At 43.7% G+C, this 25,805-nt stretch overlaps 1 protein-coding gene across 3 annotated transcripts in view; it reads left to right on the top strand.

Annotated features, from left to right (window-relative positions):
- PRKACB (protein kinase cAMP-activated catalytic subunit beta) overlaps positions 1-25,805 on the top strand; it is a 215,188-nt gene that overhangs the window by 158,463 nt on the left and 30,920 nt on the right. For all 3 annotated transcript variants that reach the window (XM_085601938.1, XM_085601937.1, XM_085601939.1), the window contains exon 8: positions 7,186-7,308. In XM_085601938.1, the coding sequence (XP_085458064.1) occupies positions 7,186-7,308 (123 nt within the window). The remainder of the gene's footprint in view (positions 1-7,185; positions 7,309-25,805) is intronic.

The following is a 25,805-nucleotide window of genomic DNA, read 5'->3' as shown; positions in this document are numbered from 1 at the left end:
ACTCAGACTTAGACAGGATCGGGCCATGCGTTTCCCAACTGGGGCTTGATGGCCGCTCAATGCTGAAGTATTGCTCAAACTATTGTTTAACGATTCTGCGGTTTATATCTGCCTGCGTTACTTTGAGTACTTGAAATGTTGAGTTGCCGGACACCGCATGTGAGGCTTGAAAGTAATGGGTGAGTAAAACTGTTGGAATGAAATTAGGGGGTGATTTGAAAGTGAGGCTCACATGCTGAGGTGAGGTGCAACCCTTTTTAAGTTCCTGGAGCTCCTCATTATTCTGAACAGTTGTTGATGGTGGGGAAACTTCCCCCTCAGTGCCAGACTTTGATTGAGTGGGTGATTTCCGTCTTGGCACTCTACATGCCATTTTGATGCCTGTTCACCCTTACTGTGTGCACCAGGAGACTTATGTAGACCAACTATTGTGTTCCGACAACCGGGATACTGATAGCTTGTTGTGGGTGTATGGGTTATTGAAGGCACTATGTGGGGTTAGGCAATCCGGGATGGGTAAGGGGTGGGTTGGGCTGCAGCTGAAGGCAGTGGAGCTGAAATGGTGAAGAATTTACTTTGCTTGACTCAGTGCTGTGGCAGATGCAGCAGGTTGTGGAGGCGGGAGAGCAGACACAGAGTGACAAGCCACGTTAGGACTTAGTCCGACTGTCTCCATTACCCTCCGGCTCGACCTTCCGGCCGCAACAGTAGCACTGCAGCCACACATCTCCACACCTCATCTCACCGCCCTCCTCAGATGTGCTGCTGCCGAGTTACCAGCTCCCAGAGGTGTTGCTTGCTCTTGCAAAATGGAGCATGCTTCTTTGCCCCTGCCGATATCTTTTCAGTTGGTCGACTCAGCCCTTGAATGGCCAGCAGCTTTTACTGTACCGCTGGCGCAGCATCAAGCGGGAGGCCCGTAGCTGAGTCGGCATGGTGGGCTGCTAACCAATGAATAAGCAGATGGGGCAGATGGGACTTTGCAGAATTGGCATGGCAGCAATTAGTAATCTCACTCACTTACCTCCGACAGCACGATGAGCTGCGCGATAAGCAGCCGATGACTTTGGTGACTTTTCCTCAGGGAGGCGCACGCTCACACTCTGTAGACTTAAGCAGCTCGTAAAACGTCAGTATGGGGAGAGTTGCAGACATGTGTCTGCTGGTTGCCCCATACTCTTAAATCTTCATGTACCTAAATACATTTTATTTTTCTTATATTTGATTAGCCATAGCAGCGCACCATGGAAAGCCATGAGCAGCTCATTTGAGGTAATGTTGACATTTGTTGAATAGCTTTTTATTGTTTTCTAAGTAATACAGAAGGGGTTCTTGGTGCCAGTGTGAAGACTTGTTTCGATAAGTGATAAAGACATGATGCAGAAGGTGGCTCTAGAGAACATTTCTGTGTGCCTGGATTGTCCAATCCTACTGGTTTCACCTTTCTATAGCCTCAACCCTGCTTCTCCCCTCGTATTCTAGAGATATATGTTTCTTCATGCTTGCAAAACTCCAGTTTTCTAGATAGCTGCATGCCTAAGTGCGCCAACACAGATGTATTTCTTTGCATTCTGGGACTTAAAGGCCTGCTTTTATGAGGTACAACGTGTTTACATGGTGAAAATGAGCTCAATATTTTAGCTGATTAGGCTTGCCTTGAAGGAAGGATGGGTCTTTTTACTTGCAGGTTGTAGGATCAGCATTCCTTCAGTATATCTTCATCTTCCTGGAAGACAGACTATTTCGTTGATGATGGTTAGCTCAGTATTTCAGCATTCTAAGCATGTCTTCCAGGAGCGTGTAACATATTTCAGTTAGTATAAGCTGGTTCAGCATTTCAGCTTTCTATACATGTCTCTTCCCTCTTCTTCTCCCAAAAATTAATTACACTCTAAACTTCACCTGTTTATGCCGTGTGAATAAAACTGAGATTAAGAAATATTAACAAAATGTGCACAACCAGAGCTTTAGGGGCAGTACTCACGATGCCACCGGAGGCAAGTTTACCTGGCTGATGAAGGGTAATACTCCGAAACCAGTCCTAGGATGCTTGTTTAAAGTCCAGGGAGGACCTGGCCTAGCAGTTTGGGCTGGACTGTACCCATGGGGAGCATAGTCAAGACTGATTTGCATATTGTCTGGGTCCAAACTGGAATGGCATGGTGAGCAAAACAAACTATGGATTTAGGCCCACATCTCTGTACACGGGGTGAATGTTTGACATTGTTCAGCATTCCATCCATCAATTGTTCTTTTTGTATCTACTCTGTGGGCTTACAGCCTGCCCATCGCTTTTTATTAGTTGCTTTGTGTGTCCTCCTCAAAGGCTTGCTTCTCTTTGGTCAGTGTTGATTTTATGTCACTCCTTTTTGAGTCGACCCCTCCCATGAAGCATATCCCTATTACTTACAGCCTTGCCCTTTAGTGCATGTAGGTTTGCTTAAGCACACTATTTCTTTTAGTTTGTTTCTGCTTGTGTTTTCAAAATGTCAGCTTTTCTTCCTCTCTGCGTTCACCCGACGGGTGTGCTTTTTGCCGTACTGCTAATAAACTTAGTGTTGGCATTCTGCATTTGTCATTTTGTTTCTGTTTTGTCATTGTTTAACGATTGTTATGTATTTAACTTGGATTTTTTGTGTAGGGAGAGCAGACACAGAGACTTGAACCAGGTTCCCCAGTTCAAAAGTCGGCAACTCTAGATGTTAATCCACATCTGCTCTCTAAATATTGCTGGGCATACGAGGCAGTATGTTTGTCTGGGAGTGGCCGAGTTTAGTTATTTACTTTTTTTTTCTGCTTGAAGCCAGCTATGGCGTCAGAGCGTGCTTCCCTGGGGCTGTGTGTAGAAGCGTGTCGGGCACAGCACTGGTTCGGGCTGGTTTGCGTGTCCGATCGCTATGGAGTGACGTCATTGTTCAACCTGATAGCATGTCTGGCATGATCCGTATCATTATTGAGGGCCCGCACCATGTGGCTTCAGGCTCGTCTCTGGGAAGGACTTTGACCAGCCTCTCACCATCTCAAGGGTAAATGCACAGTGCACACATTCGGCGCCAACTCTGCTCCCGGGGTCCACTCTTCTCTCTGCTTAGCAGGCCCTCCTTTTATTCCTTACTTTGCAAGACCAGAGTTCACTTCCCACTGTTCTTTGTTTTGTGGAAGCAACCAAGCTTGTCTGGAGCACTGTAAACTGCATATACACTGTTTGTACTCTGAACGAGGCAATTGTGATTATTTCTTTTAATGAACTGGGTTAATCTTTAGCACCCAAGGAGATAGGCTGAAAGTCATATATAAATGCATGTAAATCACACTTACTGGCCTCACGGGGTGTGGAAGTGCTTCTGTTATGATTTGTATCCACAAATGCTTCAGGAGAATGTCATGTTTGTTCTCCTTTAAGGGTCCCATGAATTCATTTTATTTTACAAATAATGTTAAGGAACCCAGGTATGTCAGAGTGTGTAGTGGGATTGAGAATAGATGTGTAAAGTGTCTGTAATCCTTCAGATTTCTTATTGAAGACCACTCCGCTACTATCCAATGCAGTTACTGCCACCACATAAAAAGCCCCTCCCAAATCTCCCCTTCTCCTCCCCCACCTTTTTGTTATTGTAAGAAAAGCGTGTTGCCATGGTGAACATTTATCCATCTCAATGTTTCAACCACAGCCCCTGCTGTTCTGTACTAGAAGTGCCACATTCCCACAGTGTGGGAAGCGGTCTCTGCTTATACTATACCAAAGTAAGGTATAGTGTGCACAGAGTACAGTAGATCCCCAAAGATATTCAGAGGCTAAAGTAGATAATACCTTACTCTCTATTTGTGGTAGTTTGGGCGAGCAGTAAGGCTTTATCAGAGGGTAGTGTTAAGCTTTTATTGTACACACTCAGGCAAGAAATTATTTCACACACTCAAAGACTGAACTCTGACCAATTTGATTTGTATAAAAATATTATTTAGTTGTATTTTATGTCTAGAACCAAGCCAGGCCTGGTACAGGTAAGTGTAATAGTACTTTGCAAGAATAATGGAGCTAAATACAGTTTGAATGCAGTTGAATTCAATTGGATTGGTTACAGGGAAGTCACTTGTTCATAAACAGTTGGAATTACTTTTAAGTTACTATTAAGATGACTTTGTGAGTTACTTTTCGGATGACTTTTTAAGTTGCTTTTTCTACTGCCTAATTGCACACTCGGACATTTCCTAGATTAAAGGTAAGTAAATCAGTTTTGGTAAATATACAGTTTCTTAAGGTTTTATACAATTTTTCAACTCCACACATTTTACACAGAAAAGCAGTCCATGCAATCCTATGGGGAAAATTAAGTTATCGGTTTAACGGTAAGTACTTTGTTTTGGAAGTTGGTTTTCTGCGGTTAGAACAAGGGTTCCTCCAGGGTCAAGGATGCACTCTCAAAGCAACCTCAGCAGCACTAGGGCAGCCGGCTGCTGAGGCCCAATGTTATCCAATGGGGGATAAGGGGCCTCCGGTTGGTGGCTGCTCCCGTGCAGGCCACAAGGTTGTGGGAGCAAGGCTCCTGGACTTAAGCTCAGGGCAAAGGGGAATCTAAGTTAGCACACAATGTGCACCCACAGAGGCACAGGAGCGGCCGGGTGCAGGGTGCTGTTTTGGCGTCGGGTGCCCTGGTACTTTCAATGGGGATTCTCCGGTTTGAACAAACACTGCAGGCTCGGGCATGAAGATCTTCTGGAGGCCACCAGCTGTTTGAGAGGTAAGTTGGGATGTCGTTGGATGCTGGGACACTGTCGGTTGGGCCACCCAAGGCCATGGGGCGTCGGGTGCAGGGGTGTCTTTTGGCATCGGATTCTTCTTACCAGCTCTTGTCGCAGTCAGAGGGATCCTCCTGAAAGGGAATGCCGGCATCGTCGGGAGACTCGAGGCAGGTCAGCGATCACCAGATCCCAGGTCAGGATTGCCGGGGAGACCTCCTCGTGGTGTTGGGCCACTCAAACTAGGGCCGTGGGCGCAGGGTTCAGAGTGGTGCAGACTCGAGGATTTGAGCTGAGCCAAAGTCAGTTGGTGAGCAAATCCGGTGCTCACGGGAGACAAAGTCTGGTTGGGAAAGGCCGGGTAGGTCCTCCGGGTTCTGGGGGGCTGCTGGCTGCGGGACACACCGGGATTTCGCTGGAGAGAGTCAAGGTCAGGACAGGCCAGGAGGGCTGGGGCCAAGTCAGTTGGTGTCCTCCTTCTTCCTTCTTCAAGGCCCTTCGGTCCGTTGTCATGTTTCTTCTTGTCTGAGGAGACATGGTTCAGGGTTGCCCCTAAATACTAAATATATGGGCATTTCAGGTAGGTAAAGGTTGGGACCAATGGGTCCCTTCCTTGGGGTGGGTACACTCACTATTATGCCACCCTCCAGTGGGAGGGCGGGCATAAGGCTCACTCTGGTTGCCCGGGTCCCCCATCTTCTAGATGGTGGAGACTGACAGTTGTGCCTCGCCTCACCCACCTGAGGGGTGGGGTTGGCAAAGGTGGGCACACCTCTCCTCCCCTCTTTGTTTTCCCACTGATTCTCCCGCCCACAGCGGGGTGAGGGGTTCAGAACCACTGGGGGCCAGTTGCTGGGAGCAGCAAACGGCCGGGCCATCTCACAAAGGCAGCAAGCCTTTGTAGCTTCCCCTTCGTGGACCCTACTCATCCTGGGGGAGGAAGCTTGGCACCTTGACCCAGGATGGGCTTTGTTTCAGGACCCCGAGCGCGGCAGGCTCTCGAACCCAGGGTCCAGAAACATGTCCGGTGGTGGCAGCTGGCGAGCAGCCACTCAGCCAGGACACTAGAGTCAGGTCATTTTTCAAGGGGCATCTCTAAATTGCCCTCTGAGTGCATTTTTGATTAAATCCCACACTGGCATCAGTGTGGGTTTTTTGTGCTGAGCAGTTTGGTAACAAACTATCCAGTTTACAGTAAAGCCATTATAGAGCTGTGGAGATTGTAATAACAAACTCCCAGACCATATACTCTTTATGGCATTACTGCACTTACAATGTCTAAGAATGGACTTAGACACTGTAGGGGTACAGGGCTTATGCACCTGTACCCTCACCAGTGGCATAGTGTACCCAGCTAGAATGGTGGCTGACCCATGCCACAGGCAGTGGGTTGTACGCGTGGCACACAGGGATGTGTGCTATGTCGACTTCACTTTGTTCTGCACCAAAACACTCAATCTGTAATGGCAGTGTGTATGTGTAAAGGTGCAGGGCCTCTAAGGGTGGCACAATAACGGCTGCAGCCCTTCAAGGCCTTCCCTGGTCGTAGTGCCTTTGGTACCTATGGTACCTTTTATCAGGAACTGACATGTGGCCAGAGAGTTGCCAATTTGGGTGTGCAACAGTACAGATTTAGGGAAAGAATATATGCCCTGGGTACCTGGTTGGCAGGAACCCAGGGCACACTCAGTCAAAGTGCATCAACGGTCGGCAAAAAGTGAGGGCAACCATGGAAAAAGGGGCACATTCCTACACACAGCCTTCCTTGTTTTGTTTTTTCTGTGCATGTGTAATTGAGGGTATTCAAACCCTGAACATTTGAATGTATGTATGTGTATTGCTAAAGCTGTGATGGGGGAAGGGGAGGTAGGACACGTCACCGCTTCTAAGTTCAAGGGGCTAAGAGTAGCAGGAGTTTGGGGACTAACTACCACCTAAAAAATGATTTTGTGCTGCATTTTTTTATTTACTAATCTAACTATGATCGGGAAATAAAAAACATGTAAAGAAAGCAAAGTCATTGCAAGACTTATTGGCTTTGCCAATCCTTGTTTAATATTTGGTAAACATAGTGCCTCATTTTTGTTTCTCATTGTTGACTCAGCTGAAATATTAAGTTAGAAAAAGCAAGATAGTATTTGTGTATTCTGAATGCAAAATGGGTCATGATCTAAGCTCTCAGTGCGGATTTGTTGATGTGGCATGTAGGGCAATCGGAGAACCAAGGCAAAGCCCACTCAGGATTTCATTACTCTGAGGTCAATAACTTATGTTATTCGCAGTGCTTGGTGCAAAAAGTAGTTGTTTTAAGCACCATCTAAAGAGCACGTCATTATTAAATGAACACCCATGTCTACAAAAAAGACCATGTGCAAGATGATTATTCACATTTTATATTGACACTTTGAAAAACAGTTTTGATATCAGGGATCTTTTTTTCTATTATAGGGCTACAACAAAGCAGTGGATTGGTGGGCCTTAGGAGTTTTAATCTATGAAATGGCAGCTGGATATCCTCCATTCTTTGCAGACCAGCCAATTCAAATTTATGAAAAGATTGTTTCTGGAAAGGTGGGTATACTCCTGCTTCTAATTTGTTAATATAAGTCGTGCAATGTTCATTTTCGTCGGCAAAGAGGACAGCGCTAAAAGACCTTACTGTAGTAGGGTCTATATAAATGTACTAAACAGTAAAAATATTCTGGTGGTTATGTCATTTTTGGTTAAATGTCTTTCTAATATAAAATTCTAGTGCCTTTTTTATTTATACCAGGTGTAGCATCCATGGTGCTATATCGTATAGAGTAGAAGATTGTTTCATCCTTATCATTCCAATAAGACAAATCTACATTTGTAAATTGAGCAACAGTCCTGTAATTGAAAGAGATTCATTTCATGGTAGGAAACGGTCTAACAAGTATTCATTTTTGATCACATTATCAGGTAGAAACTCGCTTCTCTTCATCCAAAACAATGTTGTTGGAAGAACATTTGGGCGCTTAAGGTCTACTAGCAGCTATTGTGACCAGACACCTTTAACGTGCATTCAAATGTGCCTATTTATTTTGAAATTTTCTTTTGGTAACTCAACTTCATATTCTATAAACATAAATCAGGCCAGCATCTCCAATGTTTACCAGAAGATCATGTTAGGAGACCTCCTGACTTCAAGCCTTGAGCTGGGATCTGAATGGAGTTGTCAGGGGGCAAATAGCCTGCTAACAGGAGTGGTAAGGGAGGAGACTTAGTTGGTGTGGTTGTTGGTGAAATTAGAGTGGATGGACACTGGTAAGAAGATGTATGAAAACCTAATCTCAGCTTCCCATAAAGGCATGCTACATGAACCATCTGATACACACCTAACTGCATATTCCTTACCTTTGGATTTCTCAGGCATCAGACTGGATCCAGAAAAATGTTCTTCTTGCAGTACCCCTGTGCGCCGGTAGGTGGGGTCAGTCAGCTCTGTGTGATGTAATCGGCTTCATCTGCGCCGTTGTGATGTCTGTGTCACTGTTCTAGGCACCATCTCAGACGTCAGTTCCTTTCTTTCCGCGCCAGCCAGTGCAGATCCATGAAGAGAGCTACCATCTGTAACTTTTTGACAGGCCTTATTGGTGTGTAGGTTTTCCTCATGTCCACAAAGACTTCTGGGTTCAAACTGTGCGGCGCCTGCCACCTCGCCATGTTTGTCTCTTTTGCCAGGAGAGCTACTATGATATTCGAAGTTGTACACCGACTGTCAGGGCCATGGCTCTGGAAGCTTTGAGACGGTGGTTCCTAAAGCTGCTTGTTGCTCGGCACCACGTCATTCTCCTCGGAGGTCTCGTTCACGGTCCCATTCAAGAGGAAGGCCAGGGCACTGCTTCGAGAGTCTTAAGTCTTTGTTCTCACACTCAAAGTCGTCAAGTCAGTCAGGTAAGATGCACAAAAAAGATAAGTCGAAGTGTGCTTTGACTTATTTCCTTCCATTGGCTGACGTGACAGGAGTCTTGGCATTCTTGGCCTCGTTCCTCTGAACCTGTGCCTAGGTCTGCTCCGTGCTTCCCCACCTTCCCAGGAGCTAGAGTCCCATTCTCCTCCCAGAAGACCCAGAGCTGGATCGGCACTTACTGACACCAAAATCTGCACCGACAGAACCCTTAGGTCGGTTCCTCAGCTTTAATCTGAAGGGCTAGGAATTGAGGAAGATTGGGAGAGGTGGCTGGAACCTTTTACTAGACCATCCTTATCAAGACATCAACTGCTATGAGGAATTGGGTGAGGCCAGCAGATTGGATACCTCTCCAGATTCTGTCCTGCTGTCTCCCCCCTACTGTTGCTACAAAGGAGGGAATCATCATACGCTGTGGTGGTGCAAAGGGCAGCTGAGGTCCTGGACCTTCTGTGGCAGTCAAGATGAATATCTTGACGGGGGTCCTGCAGCCAGGTGTGTCCTCCTCTTAACCCTTGCTGCACCTTCAATAAGGCCTTAACTGATGTTCTACTGGGAACCAGGTCCAAGCACAGCACAGGGGTTCCTGTGAAAAGGCATAGCAGCACTGTCTGCTAATCGTCGGCATATTGCCAACAGTCAAGCTCTATTAACACATTATGGTAGGGCTCACTGGAATGAAATGGAGGAGCTCCTCCAACACCTCCTGGAAGAATACCAAAAAAAAGGGGGGAAAGCTAATCACCAATAACTCTATAAATCGTACACTAGACTCTGCAGACATTGTAGCTAGAGACATAAACATCAGCCTGCTGCTACGTAGCCCTGCTTGGCTCTGTGTCTCCTGCTTTAAATTTGAAATGCAGCAGGCAATCATTAATTTCCCATTTGACGAGGAGCACCGATTCGGCCCTCAGGTGGACGCAGCCCTTGAAGAAATGAAGACAGACACTGATGTTACAAAATCAATGGGGGCTCTACAAGCTATTAACTACCATGGCTTCTTTCGTAGACCCAATTACAAACCTGGTGCTAGATATGCCTCCACAGACAAAACCGGGTCATCCTATAAAAATCAAGGACAATCCTTCACTGATAAAACCTTTTACAGGGGCATGTTCAGAGGAAATAATTTCAAGGGAAGGGGTCGTGGAAATATTACTCGGAGCCCAAATACACATACCAAACAATGATTTCCCCCACGCTTCCCCCCCCTAACCATTTAACACCTGTTGCGGTCATAACTTTTTGTCAAAGTAGAAATTTATCGCAACAGACCAATGAGTGTTTTTTTTGGTTGTAAATTTATTTTTATTGGGAGAGTTCATTTATTACAAAATCTATAAATACATAGCAAAGCAAAATCAAACAAAATTACGTCATTTGCCATCCTCTCTAAGATTCAAAAAATGCCTTCAGAGTCTGATCATATTCAAAAAACAGATAACTTTAAAACTTTAAATTCATATATTCAGTAAAACGTAAAATTGCCATAATATAAGAAATTTCCTATATGACCCAGATCTTAATGCATGTCTCTTTTTCGACTCCTTAATCCTATTTATTTTAGACCTTATGTAAAAATTTTGGAAATCTCTCAGATCGCCATTTTAGAAGGATTAGAGGTCTAGCTAATAAGACCCCATTGTACAATTGTGTTTTCTGTGGTGGGTCGGCTTTTACGTCGGGTGGATATCCTAAAACAGTTGTCCGAATGTCTAATGGTTGTTGCAGTTTCAATGTATGAGTGAAAACTGATTGATCTTGTCCAAAATCTTGCACAACCTTAATGTAATGTGTCCAACTACACCCTCCCTCTGCAACTCATTAATCTTATCCCAAGCTGGCAAAGATATCTGGAGATTTTCTTTAGACTGCCATTTTGCTTTCTCATTTCCATTGAGCTTAACTCTCATATGATTGCGCAAGAGAGAAACCCAGCTGCTTATTGTCCTACTGGTGTTGGATTCTATCAAATCCTCAACGAGTTCTACACTTGCAATTATGTGTGTGGGATTTAAATCCCGTAAAAATTGCATAATTGCATAATTCTAATAAAGTACCATTGCATTATTTCCTTACACTACTTGCTGGTGGGTTCTATTTCATTCCAGTTTTTCTAATTTCCATCCCAAAAATCTCAGATCCTTTTAATAACCTTTGCTCAGCCACCTAGAAGCAGCAATCTTATCTACCAGAGGATCCTCCCCAATATGCACATCTGATAGAAAGGTTGTGCCATTAAGTAAAGGAATATCATGACGAAAGAATTGCTGCCAACGTTTAATATTCCACTATAAGTTCTTATAGCTGACTTTTTTAGGGGTATTCGTTAGGCGCATAAAAGCAATAATATCATATTCTTGAAAATTTGTATCTAAGAAAAAAATATCGTACCTCCTTTATGTTTAAGTATTTATTTAGTGTAATCGTAGAATATGCAAAATTCGAAAAATAGTATTCTTTAAAATCCGGGAGGGCCAAACATGACCTGAGCCGGGATTTTATTTTGGCTAAAATAATCTAAGGCCTCGATATAAAAAAACTAAAAAATTGTGTTAAAAAATAGCTGCCTCCCCGGTATAAATCCACACTGATCTGAGTGTATAATTGACCATATACATTTACTCATCCTGTCAGCTATTAATTTAGTTATCATTTTATAATCAGTATTAAAAGGCTTATGGGTCTGTATGAGTTAACATCCTCTTTATCTTTGTTTTTCTTCAAAAAGCTGACCACTACAGCCATTTGAAACAAGGGCCGTATCGCACACTCTTTTAGAATTTAATTGGCTAATGTCACCAATTCAGGGTTTAATATTGAGTTGTTTTTTTTTAAATAGAAATTATCTGACAGTCCGTCATCACCACATGCTTTTCCATTAGCTAAAGATTTCACTACTACTTCTATTTCTTTTAGAGTAATATCTGCCAGCAGACCCTTTACATGACTTGTCTGCAATTTGGGGATTGAAAGCTTGCTAAGAAAATCCTTGAGTTTTAAAATATTGCCCCCCTCCCTGTCTGACAGAATAAATAGCTTCAGAATGATTAAAAAAGCTCTCTTGTATTTTTGCTTCCTCTGTAATAAGAATTTTAGTATCCTAGTCTACCAGCGATGTGATTCTATTATACACTTGTCGCTCTCTTTTTTGCCAAGCTAAAAATTTCCCAGCAAATTCACTCTCTTCGTATACTTTTTGGAGGTATGCAAAATTTGCCAGGTACCCTCTAGCATAATAATAATTTTGCTACTTTTTCGTGCTTCCATAAGTGTCGATTTATTTTTAATATTTGTATTTCATATGCAGTGTTCGTTTGCCCGAATGGCCCCTAATTCTGATTGTGTCCGTTCTATTTTTTTGGAGCGTTTTATTGCAATATCTTTGGAAATTATGTAACCACAAGTGGTTGCTTCAAAAGTCTCCTAGACACTTTCTACCTTCGCTGTATTTCTATTTTCTAGAAGCATCTTATTTCGTTGCTGATCTCCGAACACCAATCTTCATCTTGGAGATGAACCTTATTAAAGAACCATCTCTAAAGTAATTTACGTTTTCTAAACCCTGGTATTTCCAATTTTACCATGGCATGGTCGGAGAAACCGTTTTGGATACGCATATAGTTAATTAGTGTTAAGTTACGAGAAGTAAGATAGTAATCCAATTGAGACGCAGTCTTATATTTAGCTGAAAAACATGAATATTCTCTCTTATTTGAAAACTTCACCCATCATATGGCTTTCAGATAGAACTTTTGCATAAACTCCACCAATGCTATTGCCATTCGAGGCTTATTCTGTTTACATTTCTTAGAGGATGAATCCAGTCCCGGATTTTTCAAAAAGTTAAAATTGCCACCCATTATCACGGCACCAGGGATGTGTAGTAGTGCGTCATAAAGATCTAATATTGACGAAGGATTATCTTCTATTGGTGCATACATTGTAGCTATCCTTAATCTAGTATTGTTAATCAGTCCACTAATCAGACCGCATCTACCTTCTTTATCTGTCTGAGATGAGGTGATTTGAAGAGGAAACGATTTGTTAACGCAAATGGCTACGCCCTTATGGACCGCCTGCCCACTGTCTAAACATACTCTATGTGGATTCCTTTTTATCCATATAGTGCGTCTCCTGAATCAATACAATATCAAGAGCATGGCTCTCACCTATTCATCAATAGCTTGGGCTTTGATTTTATTATTGAGGCTGTTAGCATTTAAGGAGACAATACATATGGAATCTTTATACATCTGCATGACGGGTGGGATACTACTAGGAAATGTATGGTTCACTGTGCATACATCTAATTAGCATAAAGTGCATTTTTACATCTTAAAAGACAAACAGGCTGAAGCGTACGATGTTGTCCCAGTTCCAATTTCCCCGAGCCATTCCTTAAAACACAACCCTGAGATCGAATTCTTGGCATATGCTAATATCTTAATGTGCGCATATAAAATAAAGTGCATACCCGTTGTTAACATTTTTATCACATTCTGCTTTTTGCAAAACCAATTATCAGTTTCAATAAATAAAGTGCTGCCCGAGTGCATAATAAATGGTTTGCTGCTACACAGCGCGTGCGCAGGGAGGAATGGTTTGCTGCTACACAGCGCGTGCGCAGCTTCAATCCGCGGAGCCTCGAACACGGTGAGGGGCTCGAGGCCTGCGCGGGTCTTCGAGAGCTACCTGGGAACAGACGAGAGTGGCACACAACGTTTGTGCTGGTGCCTGTGTACAGTGCTGGACCGAAGAAGTCAGAAGTATGAAAAAGTATGCAGAGTATTCACTTTGCTGACCCTGAGTGCCTGAGTTTCACTTACCTGTGGTGGGGCTGTGCCTGCAGCGTCGCTGGTCTGCGGCGTGGTTATCGGCAGCCTGTTCAATTTCACCGCTGCGGTCCCGGCCCCGGACTTCAACTCCCTACTGCCCTAGCGGTGGACCCGGAACCCGGAACCCGCCGGACTTCGTTTCGCGCCTGGAGGCGCATAATTTGCAGCTGTGCCCCTGCATCGCGGGTCGGCGCCGGGAGAAGCCCGGGACAAGGGCGGGACAGTCTGTGACAGTCCGGGACTGGCCGTGGCTGGGCTGGGCCATCCTCTTTGTACCCCGTGTGGGATTAACATGCCTCAGAGGTGTCCTTCGTTGTAGGTAAAGCACTATTAATCTTTATCGTCCTGTTAGTGCTTGCGAGATACTTTATATTTCTTTGCTGCCAATTATTAACACTTTATATAACGTTTACAATGCCTACAGGTTCAAAGGACTCGTGTACCCTGGGGTCAGGCCCTCTTGATAATTACCTGGTGAAAAAGGTTAACAAAATAAATAGCGATCGTAGGGCCTCTCTGGGAATGGACAGTCCCCTATTGAGCCCCATTGCTCCCCATACTCCTATAGTGAGCCCGCTAGATCATGGTAGCGGTGAGCAGGCCACTTCTGCTACCTCAATGGTTACAGCCCAGGTCCATAAGGATCTGCCGGTCTGTAATATTCTTATTCTGGGTGAAAGTTTTGATGAAGTCATCCCTGATGCTAGGCCAGTGAGGAACTGCAGAAAGCAGCATAACAAAAGGGGGGGGGAGAAGTCTAGAAAAAGGGTCGATATTATCGAATCTGTACAGGCTAACTTAGATGAGACCCCGAATTCTTATGTAGACAGTAATGTTGGTAACAGCTTAATATGCCCGGATCAAATGTCTGTACTATTACGTTCCCTGGAGGATATAATTGATGCTAAAATAAACCAGTTAGTGCAACCCCTAGTACGGAAATTAGATACTATGGCCGATGAGGTTAAGAAGCTAGGGGGCTTGCTATCTAAACATCTAAAATTGTTAGATAGCAACATCAAGCCGACGGGAGTAGCCGGGCAGGAGAATGTAGCTAGAGTAGCTAACCAGCATCATCCCCCTCTGTCTGCCAATACATCAGTGCCAGTTATTCCTGAGCCCACCTTTGCACAAAGAACTGCCACATTAGCCCCTACGGGGTTGGTTGCGTCATTGAACAGCCAGGAGACAAAGAAAAGTAGGTCTATAAATCTACCCCCGGCATGTTCCCCTTATGCTGTGATTTTAACCAATGTACCTCCCCAGGATAGTCACTCAGCTCCTATGCATAAGGAATCTCATGACTCCCTTAAACACAAAACCGTTTCCTAGTTGCACAGAAAGTGTGGATTTCCGTTAGATCTTGATAATGAAATCCTAAGCACTAGACGAGTGAGCTGGATTGGGCCTTCGAAAAAATCCTGTGCTGGTGATTGTATAATAGTTAATTTTAGATACCCACAGCATGTGGCTACAGTCTTATTGAGGGCTGCCTCTTTGGCACAAGATGTAAACAGCATCCAGGTGCGTCCTCTTGGTTTCTTTTATAATCTTCCCCCCAGTGTTCCCTCACATAGCCTAAACTTGAGAACATATAGACCATTGATCACACCAAGGCCATTTCCCGATCAGGGCCCAGTAGATGGAAATTTCTCTTTTAACCTTGGGTCCACTATTCCTACTCGAAATCGATTTGAGGTATTTTCTTCTCTGGATATGTGCGATTGACGAGAGGCTACCGAAGGCACTAGGGTTGAGCTTTGCGCCGGTTTGGAGCCTCAGGAAAAGGAAAAAGATCAAGTACCCACGAATCCTGTTGGTAACATTTGTAGCCCAATGCCAATCAGGATCTCAAATGGAGCTAACTTTAAGATGGTAACATGGAATGTGGCGGGCATACGTTCCAAGAGAGATAATCCCTCCTGGTTAAATTTCTTGAGGGACTATGATATCATGGCTTTGCAAGAGACCTGGGAAATCGACTGTGATTTTTGGTTGGACGGCTTTACGTCCCATTCTTGTCCCAGCAAAAAAATCATCGTCCGGGAGGGCGATAGGGGGGTTAATGGTTTTGGTATCGGTGAATGTAAGAGGGTCAGTTACTAGGATACCCTGTATATCTAATAATTTCCTTATTTTGGAATTCAAATTCGCTAACAGTATGAAATTATTGTTAGTGAATTGTTATAACTCCCAGCAAGGGGACTCGCCGAATTCTCATTTGACCTGGTTGTCAAATTTTTTAAACACTTATATTCTAAAGCAAACCACTTTTTGTCATTTTATTTTGTTAGGTGATTTTAATGTGCATTTATGTAGTCAGAATTGTTTGTTAATTGATATTGATGGGCCAGATTTTACTACGCCACAACATTTTGAGCACTCAAAAAAAGGGGAAGCACTGGAGAAACTTTTATCTGAAAATGATTTGTATGATCCAGGCTTCTCCGATCATAGGACACGGGTTCCCACATTTATAGGTAGAGATAGTAACACAATAATTGACTACATATTTCTTTCTTCTGGCCTTTTAAATTGCGTAGTATTTTATAATGCTATACAGTCAACTTTTAGCGACCATAACCCAGTGGCAATTGAATTGTTTGATGGCTTCTCTTTTTTAAATACATCTATTCCCTCCATGATGGTTGTTGAAGTGAGGACAAAAGACCAGGGAAGGAGGTTAAACTGGAGTAAGATAATTCCAGAGGAGTTTTTTAATACTATTACTACTGAGGCGGCTATGGACTTAGAAATTTGTGGAGATCAACACGCTTTGGGAAAGCAAGTAATCTCCTCGTTCGAATCCATTTGTCTTAAAGTGGCAAATGAATTAACTCGTAACTGTAGTTCTGCAATTAATAGTTCTGCCACCGGCTGGTTTGACCATAAATGCACTAAATCCTACAATTGCCTCAAAAAAGCTCTTCAGGCACGCCCGAGGAACAAAACTCTGGTGTCACAGCTTAGAAGAGATCATAAGAAAACACTGGAGGATAGGAAAAAAGAAATTAAACATAACGCCTGGGCGGATCTTATGGATAAAGCTACTTTAAAGGACAGTGCAAAATTTTGGTCAATTATCAATACGCCCTTTTTTTCTAACATTAAGAATAATGTGTTGGAAACTAATATTGCAGAGGAGGATTGGCTGAGCCACTTTGAAGCTATATATGGTAGTCACCTCGATTTAGAACCTCTCATGGGTCAAGGCCTGGTACCCACCCCTACGCCAGTTAGGTTCCATATAGGAGAGGTCATTAAAGCAATTGAAGATTCAGCTGGAAAGAAGGCCCCTGGACCAGACGGTGTGCCAACCGATATGTATAAGGCCAATCCTTTGTTTTGGGCCAATATACTGACAAATGTCTTTAATAATGCGGCTTCTGTTGGATTCCCAAAATCATGGTCTCGGTCGGTTATTATACCGATCTTTAAGAAAGGTCAAAGGGCAGACCCGAAATGTTACAGGCCAATATCCCTGCTGGATTCCTCTATAAAGATCTTGGGGAAAGTTATCCTAGCTAGGATAACGGGGTGGGCCTCTGACAATAACATTCTGTCAGACGCCCAATACGGCTTTAGAGCTGGGCGGAGCACAGAGGACCAATGCCTGAACCTTCTCCTAATTACAGCCAAGTATACCAAGGCGGCTAGCGGCTCAATTTATTTGGGTTTCATGGATTTGTCCACAGCTTTTGACCTCGTTAATAGGTCTAAGCTGTGGACAATGCTGCTGGAATTGGGGCTTGATAGGGCGCTTGTGTATTTTTTAGATAAAGACCTATCTAAAGACCTAAACGCCTTCATTAGGATGACGGCCGAGGGGAAATGTACGTCCAGTTTTAAATCCAGCAGAGGGGTGAGACAGGGATGTATTTTAGCCCCTATGCTATTTACATTATATATTAACGCCCTGGAACATAGCCTGGTGCTAGCAACGCCGGACATTCCGCGTATGGGAAGTACCCTGATTCCGGTCCTCCTATACGCGGACGATGCCGTTCTCCTGGCCAGGACTCCCTTGGCCTTGCAGAAACTGTTGGACTCGTTTGGGGAGTTCATGAAAAACCTGGACCTGGTAGTTAATAATAACAAATCACACGTGATGTCACTGGGCCGGGCAAAAAATAAGGTTAAGCCTTTTTTTTGTGGGGGTGAAGAAATCTCACGCGTGAGAGTATTCACCTACTTAGGAGTAGTCTTCGACGACAATAGTTCTTGGTCCCCCCAGCTTTTATTAAAAGCAAACTCTGCGAGAAACTCTGGTGGGGCAATATTGGGCTTTGCAAAAAGACTGGGTGGGAAACCAGTAGAGGCAATTTTAACCATCTATAAGGCCAAAACTATTTCTATTGTTAGGTATGGGGCGTCAATCTGGGGCTACATCAAGCACGATGTGATCCAGACGGAGGAAAACAAATGTTTGCGCTCTCTTCTTGGCCTCCCACAATCAACAGCTTCCTATTCAGTTCATTTGGAACTTGGGATTGGTTATATAACAGATATCATTAAATTAGCACCATTACTATTATGGATAAAAACATGGCTAAATCCGAATCTCTCGCTCACCCACAAAATATTAAAGGACTGTTTAAGTTTAGATTATAGGAACAAAATCCAGTGGCTGTCTAACATTGAGACGCTAGCTGCATACGTGGGGAGACCAGATATTTTTTCTAACCCCGAATCCCTATGTAAGGCAGATCTGGAGTGGGTAAAATCTAACTTTAAGAAATTAAAAGAGGCGGAGCGAGAGGGTTTTGAAATCTGTAAACCATCGGTCAGGGCGCACGTTTTGTTAACCCCGTCTTCGGGGACCCCACTATATCTATCAATAGTCTCTAACTCTTTCCACAGATGGTTGTTAACCAAATTACGGTTCAACCAATTACACATGGTTCTTTGGGATGTGGAGGAATGGAGAAGATTAGAAGATGTTCCCCCTTGCAAGTGCGACGACTTTTCCCCGCAAGACATCACGCACTTCTTGTTTTTTTGTACATTTTTTAAACATGCCAGGAAAAGGTTTATTATTCCTCTGTTAAAAAGTATGAATTTTAGCCAGTGTAAGCCAGCTCTAATGTTTTTAAATCTGTTAGAGTCTCCATTAACTATGGTCTGTGTTGCCAGCTCTTTAGTAGCAGCTGTCAGAGAGAGGAGGGCCAGACTTAAAATTGTACATGATGTTGATCCCCTCTAATAGCTGAAATCCGAATTTGTACTGATTATCTAAATGGTTATGGTTAATTTTGAATTTTATCCTCATAAACGAAATTGTATTTCCTTATATGTACCTTTGTTTTATTTGTCTTTTATATCTTTGTATCTGTATAGCATACTTTTATGATTTTTAATAATCGAATAAAGTGGTTTTGACTTGACTTGAAGTTCCGATTCCTCTTAACATAAAGTACATGTGTGCTTTTTTAAATAGAGAAAAAACAGACTAAAACCATATTAGAAATCAGCTAAAGTCGTCTATCCAATATTATCACATTTCTCTCTTTCCTGGGACTGTTCCTTTAGATGCGACACACATTGATTTCCTAAAGTGTCTATGCAAAATAAAGTGCAAGGTACATAAACGATATTGCCCACTCTGTCGTACAGGAATTCATGGTTTGAATGCACTCACAGACCAACCTCCAAATAGGTACTGCTTTGGTATCTATTCAGAAGGTGAGGAATCTGCAACTAAAGGTTTCTATTAGAAGAACAAGCTACTGTCTTTCTGGTCGAGACTCCATCTAGCCGCCGAATCCGCACTGACACTTCCATCCTCCTCATTCTGTGATTGGACTCTTTCCATTAATGGGTTCCAAGTCTAGGAACCTGCAACCTGCCTACAAATTTACTTTTGGGGCTCATGTCTGAGGGCGCAGCCAGTTTAGAAAGCAACTGACATCTGCACCCTGGGTTGACACCTATATAGGCCCCACACATCATTTCCTGAGTGTCATTGCGGAACCACAAGGCACCACCTTCCAGCTCGTAAAAGGTACTGCTGAAAGGTTTCCGGATCCAGTCTGACTCCTGAGGGATATTCAAAGGTAAGGAATATACAGCTAGATAGTCTACTAGAAAGAGCGTTACCAAAGGTAAGTTAGTTGTTCAACTAGATAATTTAAATCAAAGCCCCTGGCAAGACCACTGAGAGTTCTAATGCTGTTAAACCATAATAATCCCTTACATGGACTGATTACTGTGTCCAGATCTTTTTTTTTTTCTTTTGTATTTTTTTTTATTGAAAACAGCACTATGAGTCAGGTAAGCAGAACAGTGCAATGTATGTATTGTAGCAGAATGGAAGGGCACGGGGGATACCGGTGAGGTAGGTAGGGTAGTCGCATAGTGCTTGCATTTCTAACAACAACCAAATAAATTGTGACTGCCTCTGCCAGGTGCTGCTGCCCCGGGTGTTCCATTGGGAGAAATAACACTAGTAAACATTCTGCCATGAGAGACGAGGGTATTGTGTTTGGGGGGGGGGTGAAGTGAGCAGGGGCATGAGGAAGTGATTGCTGAGACGTAGATTGAGAAGTGTCCCATGTTATCAAAAAGCATGCTCCATAGGGCACAAGGAGGTGGCGCTCATATCAGCAAACAGAAAGCGGGGAGCAACATAGGTCCATGGTATGATAAGGCGCCGGAGTGTGTCCGTAGGGGAAGGGTGAAGGGGGGGGGGGGGGGGGAGGTAGAGAGATGGACAAGAAGATGACAGAATATATGAAGGAGAGCGGGAGCTAAGAAATTAAAAAGGCTCAAAAGGGGTCTGTGAGAAGGGAGACAGGGCTAGGACGTAGGAGGGGAGGTATGGGTGAGGGCTTACAGTCCTTTTGCACTCAGCTGGTAGGGGCAATTGTGGGCGACTGGATTGGATGCCTCTTTCGCTAGATGCGTTAAAAACGTGTTTAGGGATCGTCTCATAGGAAAGGTGCCCATGTCTTCATGAACACCTCGGATTGGGCTTGCCGCTTGTAAATTACGCATTCGAATGTCGCTGTCTGGATCATCGCCACTTTCCAGTCCTCTTGTTGTAGGGGCATGGGGGATTGCCATTGACGCAGAATGCATATTTTGGCTGCTGCCACAATTTACACACAATCTAGACTAATCTAGATGGAGGCATACCTAAAAGCTTGACTCAAATGTATTATTGAGCTGTAGTGTATATTCACTCACTCCCAGCAGCACTTGCTCAGGCATTACTTTGATCCAGCAAAAGTTTTGTCCGTGTCACTTGCCGGCAAAGTATTTAACTTCTTAGAAGATTATGGATATAAATTATATATAAATCTATTCCATCTCCAAGGCCATTAAACTTCGTGCACAGGATTAGGCCTCCTCTCTGGAACTCCTTGTCAGTCCTCTTTGAATGGTTACTCTTGCATCTAGAAGTGAAAGGCATGGCACTTATGTGGCTTACCTCTGTCCTGGTCATCTCTGTGACCAATTCCTTCATATGCACAAGCTTCAGCTATCCCCACAGCCTTCACAAGGTTTCTCTGACCCCATTGGTCTATGTTCCGGATATTCGCACATTTTTAGAAGTGCACCATGTTTTCTGACCAGACTTTCAACTCTAAGCCCTCGCTAAAGATACTGGTCATTCGTCCTCCCAAGCTCAAACTATTTGCTAGCAGATCTGTCCAGTTAGAGAGCTCCTCTCTGTGGATCTCCTTTCTTCAGCCATTTACAATAAAAGCAACTCTTTTTATTGTGGTCAGCGGGCTTCATCGATTGGTCTTTTAAATTGTAACGCACATTTTACTTCCACCCACCCCAGCATACAGCATGGGACAATGGATTGATTCTGTCTCCTTTTTAGGTCTCGCCTAGGCAGCACTTGTGTTGTCTCTTCGAGACATGCTGTATTCAGGATATTTGCATAAAGCTCTGCCCACATTCCGCCCAGCTTTTTAATTGGCTCCTGTCCGTGTCCTTTGTAAATGGTGGCTTTTCATTGGTCAGTAGGCTTAGTAGTCCCTCCTTAGTACCACCTTGTCTCTTCTTGTAACCTTCCATGAGGACACCCCCTGTTACATGTGTTGTTACTTTGTCTGATTTAATTGCAATCTGTGAATACTATTTTCTCAAAAGACTTTCTCTGACCTTCTGTTGCAGCCACGACATGCTGTCACAACGTAATTTATTTTTTCAATGTGTGCTTGGACTTTAACAGTGGCGGTGCGCCACTTTTCTCTTTAGTGCGCGCTCGGCCAACTCTTTTTTTTATTTTTTTATAAACGTATGTTTTTTTTCACAGCATGAGACAACCTTAATGGCGCCCTCGTGTCTTCTGTTTAAAATGCGAGGCTCACAACGGCCCCCGCGCATCTTTTTAAAATGAATGGCTCGCCAACTTGCACCACTCATTAGAATAGCATCCGTATGCCTTGATTTTGACCAGCGTAAGCAAGGGGCTGCGACCGATTCCTCGCCACAGCTTGAGGAGGAGTCCTTAAAACGCACACTAGGACCTCGCTCTACTCCAAGGCATCCAACGCTGTCTCACAGCCCCCCTCCGTGCCGATTCCACAACAGCAATGCGGTGTCAGGCACAGTATGGAGAACGCATGCGCGCGGCTTTGAGCAAGGCCTCCCCCCCCTCAAATGTTATTCAACTGTGTTTGGAGGCGCGTGGGGACAATGGAGCGCTTTCTAAAGGGACGCTAATCACATGGTAACTTGATCTTATTTTTTAATGTATGGATATCACTATTCGTCTGCCTTAAAATAATACCACGTTGAAAAAGCATGTTTAGTGACTGCTTTTTTTGGGGTGGTCTAGAGTCAAGGAGTAGCCAGGTACGAACCTGTGGTTCCACATTGTACCAGAGAAGTGTGTTTGTGAATTGAATCGCTTCCGGTTGAGCTGTAGACTCTTCGCCAACCAGCAGATCCTATGCCCCGGGGGCACCCGACTGCTCTGTTATGAATTATGTGGTGTTAAGAGCCCTAGATGTGGCAACGCCAGGGTTTCCAGCTCTCCCCCACAGCTCCCACCCGAATTCTTGCCTCCAATCCCTCGTTCACGTTGTGTCCAATTTTACTGAGTTAGGTGGTAGTCTAGAGCTTCCCGTGCATTACAGCTTATGGCTAATAGATTCACTCAAATTGTTTATTTTTTAAAGAAATGATGGTGTGTTTGAAAGAGTTAGGGGCATGTCCTTCGAGTGAGCCTGTCTTTTTATGATTTCATGCTGGTTGAAAAGGTGGACAGGGGCCGGTCAGTAATTGGAAATGTCTGTTTGTGAATTGAGAAATAATGCTCGAACATCACTTTGAGGAGCGGGGGAGGGGTGGGGGCGGGGGTTCGAGCGGGCTCGCAGCTATACACAGCCATGCAGGTAACTTATGGCCGCAGCTTAGACCGTCTATAAGCTGTACTTTGGCCGCGCATGTAGTGCTTCGAATTGTCGGAAGCAAGGCTGTAACACTTTCTAAATTGAAAGGTACCAACGTCTGGAGCATGCCATTAATGAGGGGAATGAAAATCAGTGACTTTCTTTGTGCACCACAGATTGTGTTCTCTTAAAAAACGCCTTTACTGATCTACATGCTGTACTGCCACCAAGTACTAAAACGTCAGCAGAGCTCATGCAATGCCTCTCTATACCTGCCTTCTTTGTGCGACGCACCCATCGAGTCCGCATAATGCACCTCTGTCCCAGCCTACTGCCTGTACTGCAATTGAAGTAAGGAAATGGTAACAGAGCTCAAGCAATGCACCTATATGCTCATTTTCCTTGTGCAAACGCCCATCAAGTCCTCTGTCCTGAACTGCAGTATTCACTGATTTACCAGTCCTAAGACACCCGCAGATATACTGAGACATTTGTAGTACTCTGACAATCAACTTTCTCCACTGTGCGCAACTATCCCGGCATAGTGACCTCTAAAAGCTCGATCAGTGCACCTCTGACCACACCGGACCATCTGGAGGTTCGTGTGTGGATCTGGAGGACACAAGCATTTGCAATGCAATCGGTCTCTCATTTGCGAGAGTTTGAGCTATAGGCATTGTAAATAATGATGCCTTTTATTTGTGTGTTTGAATATCTGCAAGCGCTGCGTAAACACACACTTTGTACTTGTAGTCCTTGCTTACAAGAAGCAAGGTTGACAGTAACTGCCCATTTTTTACTGCTAGCCTTGCTTCTTGCAAGCAAGGACTATAAGCAGATTTTCAAAACATAAATATAAGGCATTGTCAATTACAATGCCAATAGCTCAAACTCTCACAAATGCGAGACTGATTGCATTGTAAATGCTTATTAAAGTTGTTTTTACAAAGTGTGTAAGTGACATTGAAACTGCCTGCTATTTGAGCAATAATAATAATACAATGCTTGACAAACCTGTAATGCTTTTTATTCTAATATATATCTTTGGTAAAATGGACACATCAGTGATATATTTATTTTTATTTCATATTTTCATTGCAAGCTATGTTTGTGGCATATGCTTGCAATAAAAAAATAATCACTGCACTGACTTCCAAGGCCAGACATTATCGCGTTGCCAATGCTTGTCTTGGCTAGAACTTGTTTGGCCACTCACAGACTTTTGCGTTCCTCCTAAATGTAAATTTTATTTGCCAGTCCTATGCCTAAGACTGATATATGTACTCTATAGCCACTCCACTTCAAAGCTTTCTACCTGTAGAGACATTTTAATTGTCCAGCTATTGGATAACTTCTCTTCCATCTTTGGTTTATTACTTCATGACATACCCTATTAAGCTGTGTTCTGCTTAGCCACTCCTCTGCACTCTTAGATTACAATTTGTGGTTGGAGCGCTCTGTTAAAACTTTAAATAAATAAATAAATCTGCACTTGCATCTATTCACGCATCTTATGTCTTCCTCATGCAACCTAAATTGTGCAATAAGTCTGAAACCCATTCCAGCATATATCTCCTGAAATTATGCTTCTGGCCATACAAGTTAATCCATAGTCTGAAGGACATGTATATCGGTTTTACCCATATTTACGATTGCCTTCATTTGTTAATTTCTGATAGTCCCCACTTTTCCTTATCTTTAATTGTACTGCCTCTCCTCTTTTCTTCATCATTGTATGCAGTTGCCCTCGAAAATGCTTTCAATGTTTTTATCTGTCTTCTTAAATGCCTTCTTGGGTGAGGGCTTACAGTCCTTTTGCACTCAGCTGGTAGGGGCAATTGTGGGCGACTGGATTGGATGCCTCTTTCGCTAGATGCGTTAAAAACGTGTTTAGGGATCGTCTCATAGGAAAGGTGCCCATGTCTTCATGAACACCTCGGATTGGGCTTGCCGCTTGTAAATTACGCATTCGAATGTCGCTGTCTGGATCATCGCCACTTTCCAGTCCTCTTGTTGTAGGGGCATGGGGGATTGCCATTGACGCAGAATGCATATTTTGGCTGCTGCCACAATTTACACACAATCTAGACTAATCTAGATGGAGGCATACCTAAAAGCTTGACTCAAATGTATTATTGAGCTGTAGTGTATATTCACTCACTCCCAGCAGCACTTGCTCAGGCATTACTTTGATCCAGCAAAAGTTTTGTCCGTGTCACTTGCCGGCAAAGTATTTAACTTCTTAGAAGATTATGGATATAAATTATATATAAATCTATTCCATCTCCAAGGCCATTAAACTTCGTGCACAGGATTAGGCCTCCTCTCTGGAACTCCTTGTCAGTCCTCTTTGAATGGTTACTCTTGCATCTAGAAGTGAAAGGCATGGCACTTATGTGGCTTACCTCTGTCCTGGTCATCTCTGTGACCAATTCCTTCATATGCACAAGCTTCAGCTATCCCCACAGCCTTCACAAGGTTTCTCTGACCCCATTGGTCTATGTTCCGGATATTCGCACATTTTTAGAAGTGCACCATGTTTTCTGACCAGACTTTCAACTCTAAGCCCTCGCTAAAGATACTGGTCATTCGTCCTCCCAAGCTCAAACTATTTGCTAGCAGATCTGTCCAGTTAGAGAGCTCCTCTCTGTGGATCTCCTTTCTTCAGCCATTTACAATAAAAGCAACTCTTTTTATTGTGGTCAGCGGGCTTCATCGATTGGTCTTTTAAATTGTAACGCACATTTTACTTCCACCCACCCCAGCATACAGCATGGGACAATGGATTGATTCTGTCTCCTTTTTAGGTCTCGCCTAGGCAGCACTTGTGTTGTCTCTTCGAGACATGCTGTATTCAGGATATTTGCATAAAGCTCTGCCCACATTCCGCCCAGCTTTTTAATTGGCTCCTGTCCGTGTCCTTTGTAAATGGTGGCTTTTCAT

Source organism: Triturus cristatus, chromosome 4_2 (assembly GCF_964204655.1).
Source record: "Triturus cristatus chromosome 4_2, aTriCri1.1, whole genome shotgun sequence".
NCBI lineage: Eukaryota > Metazoa > Chordata > Amphibia > Caudata > Salamandridae > Triturus > Triturus cristatus.
Note: the sequence above shows the minus strand (reverse complement) of the source record. Positions and strands in the feature narration are given on the sequence as shown.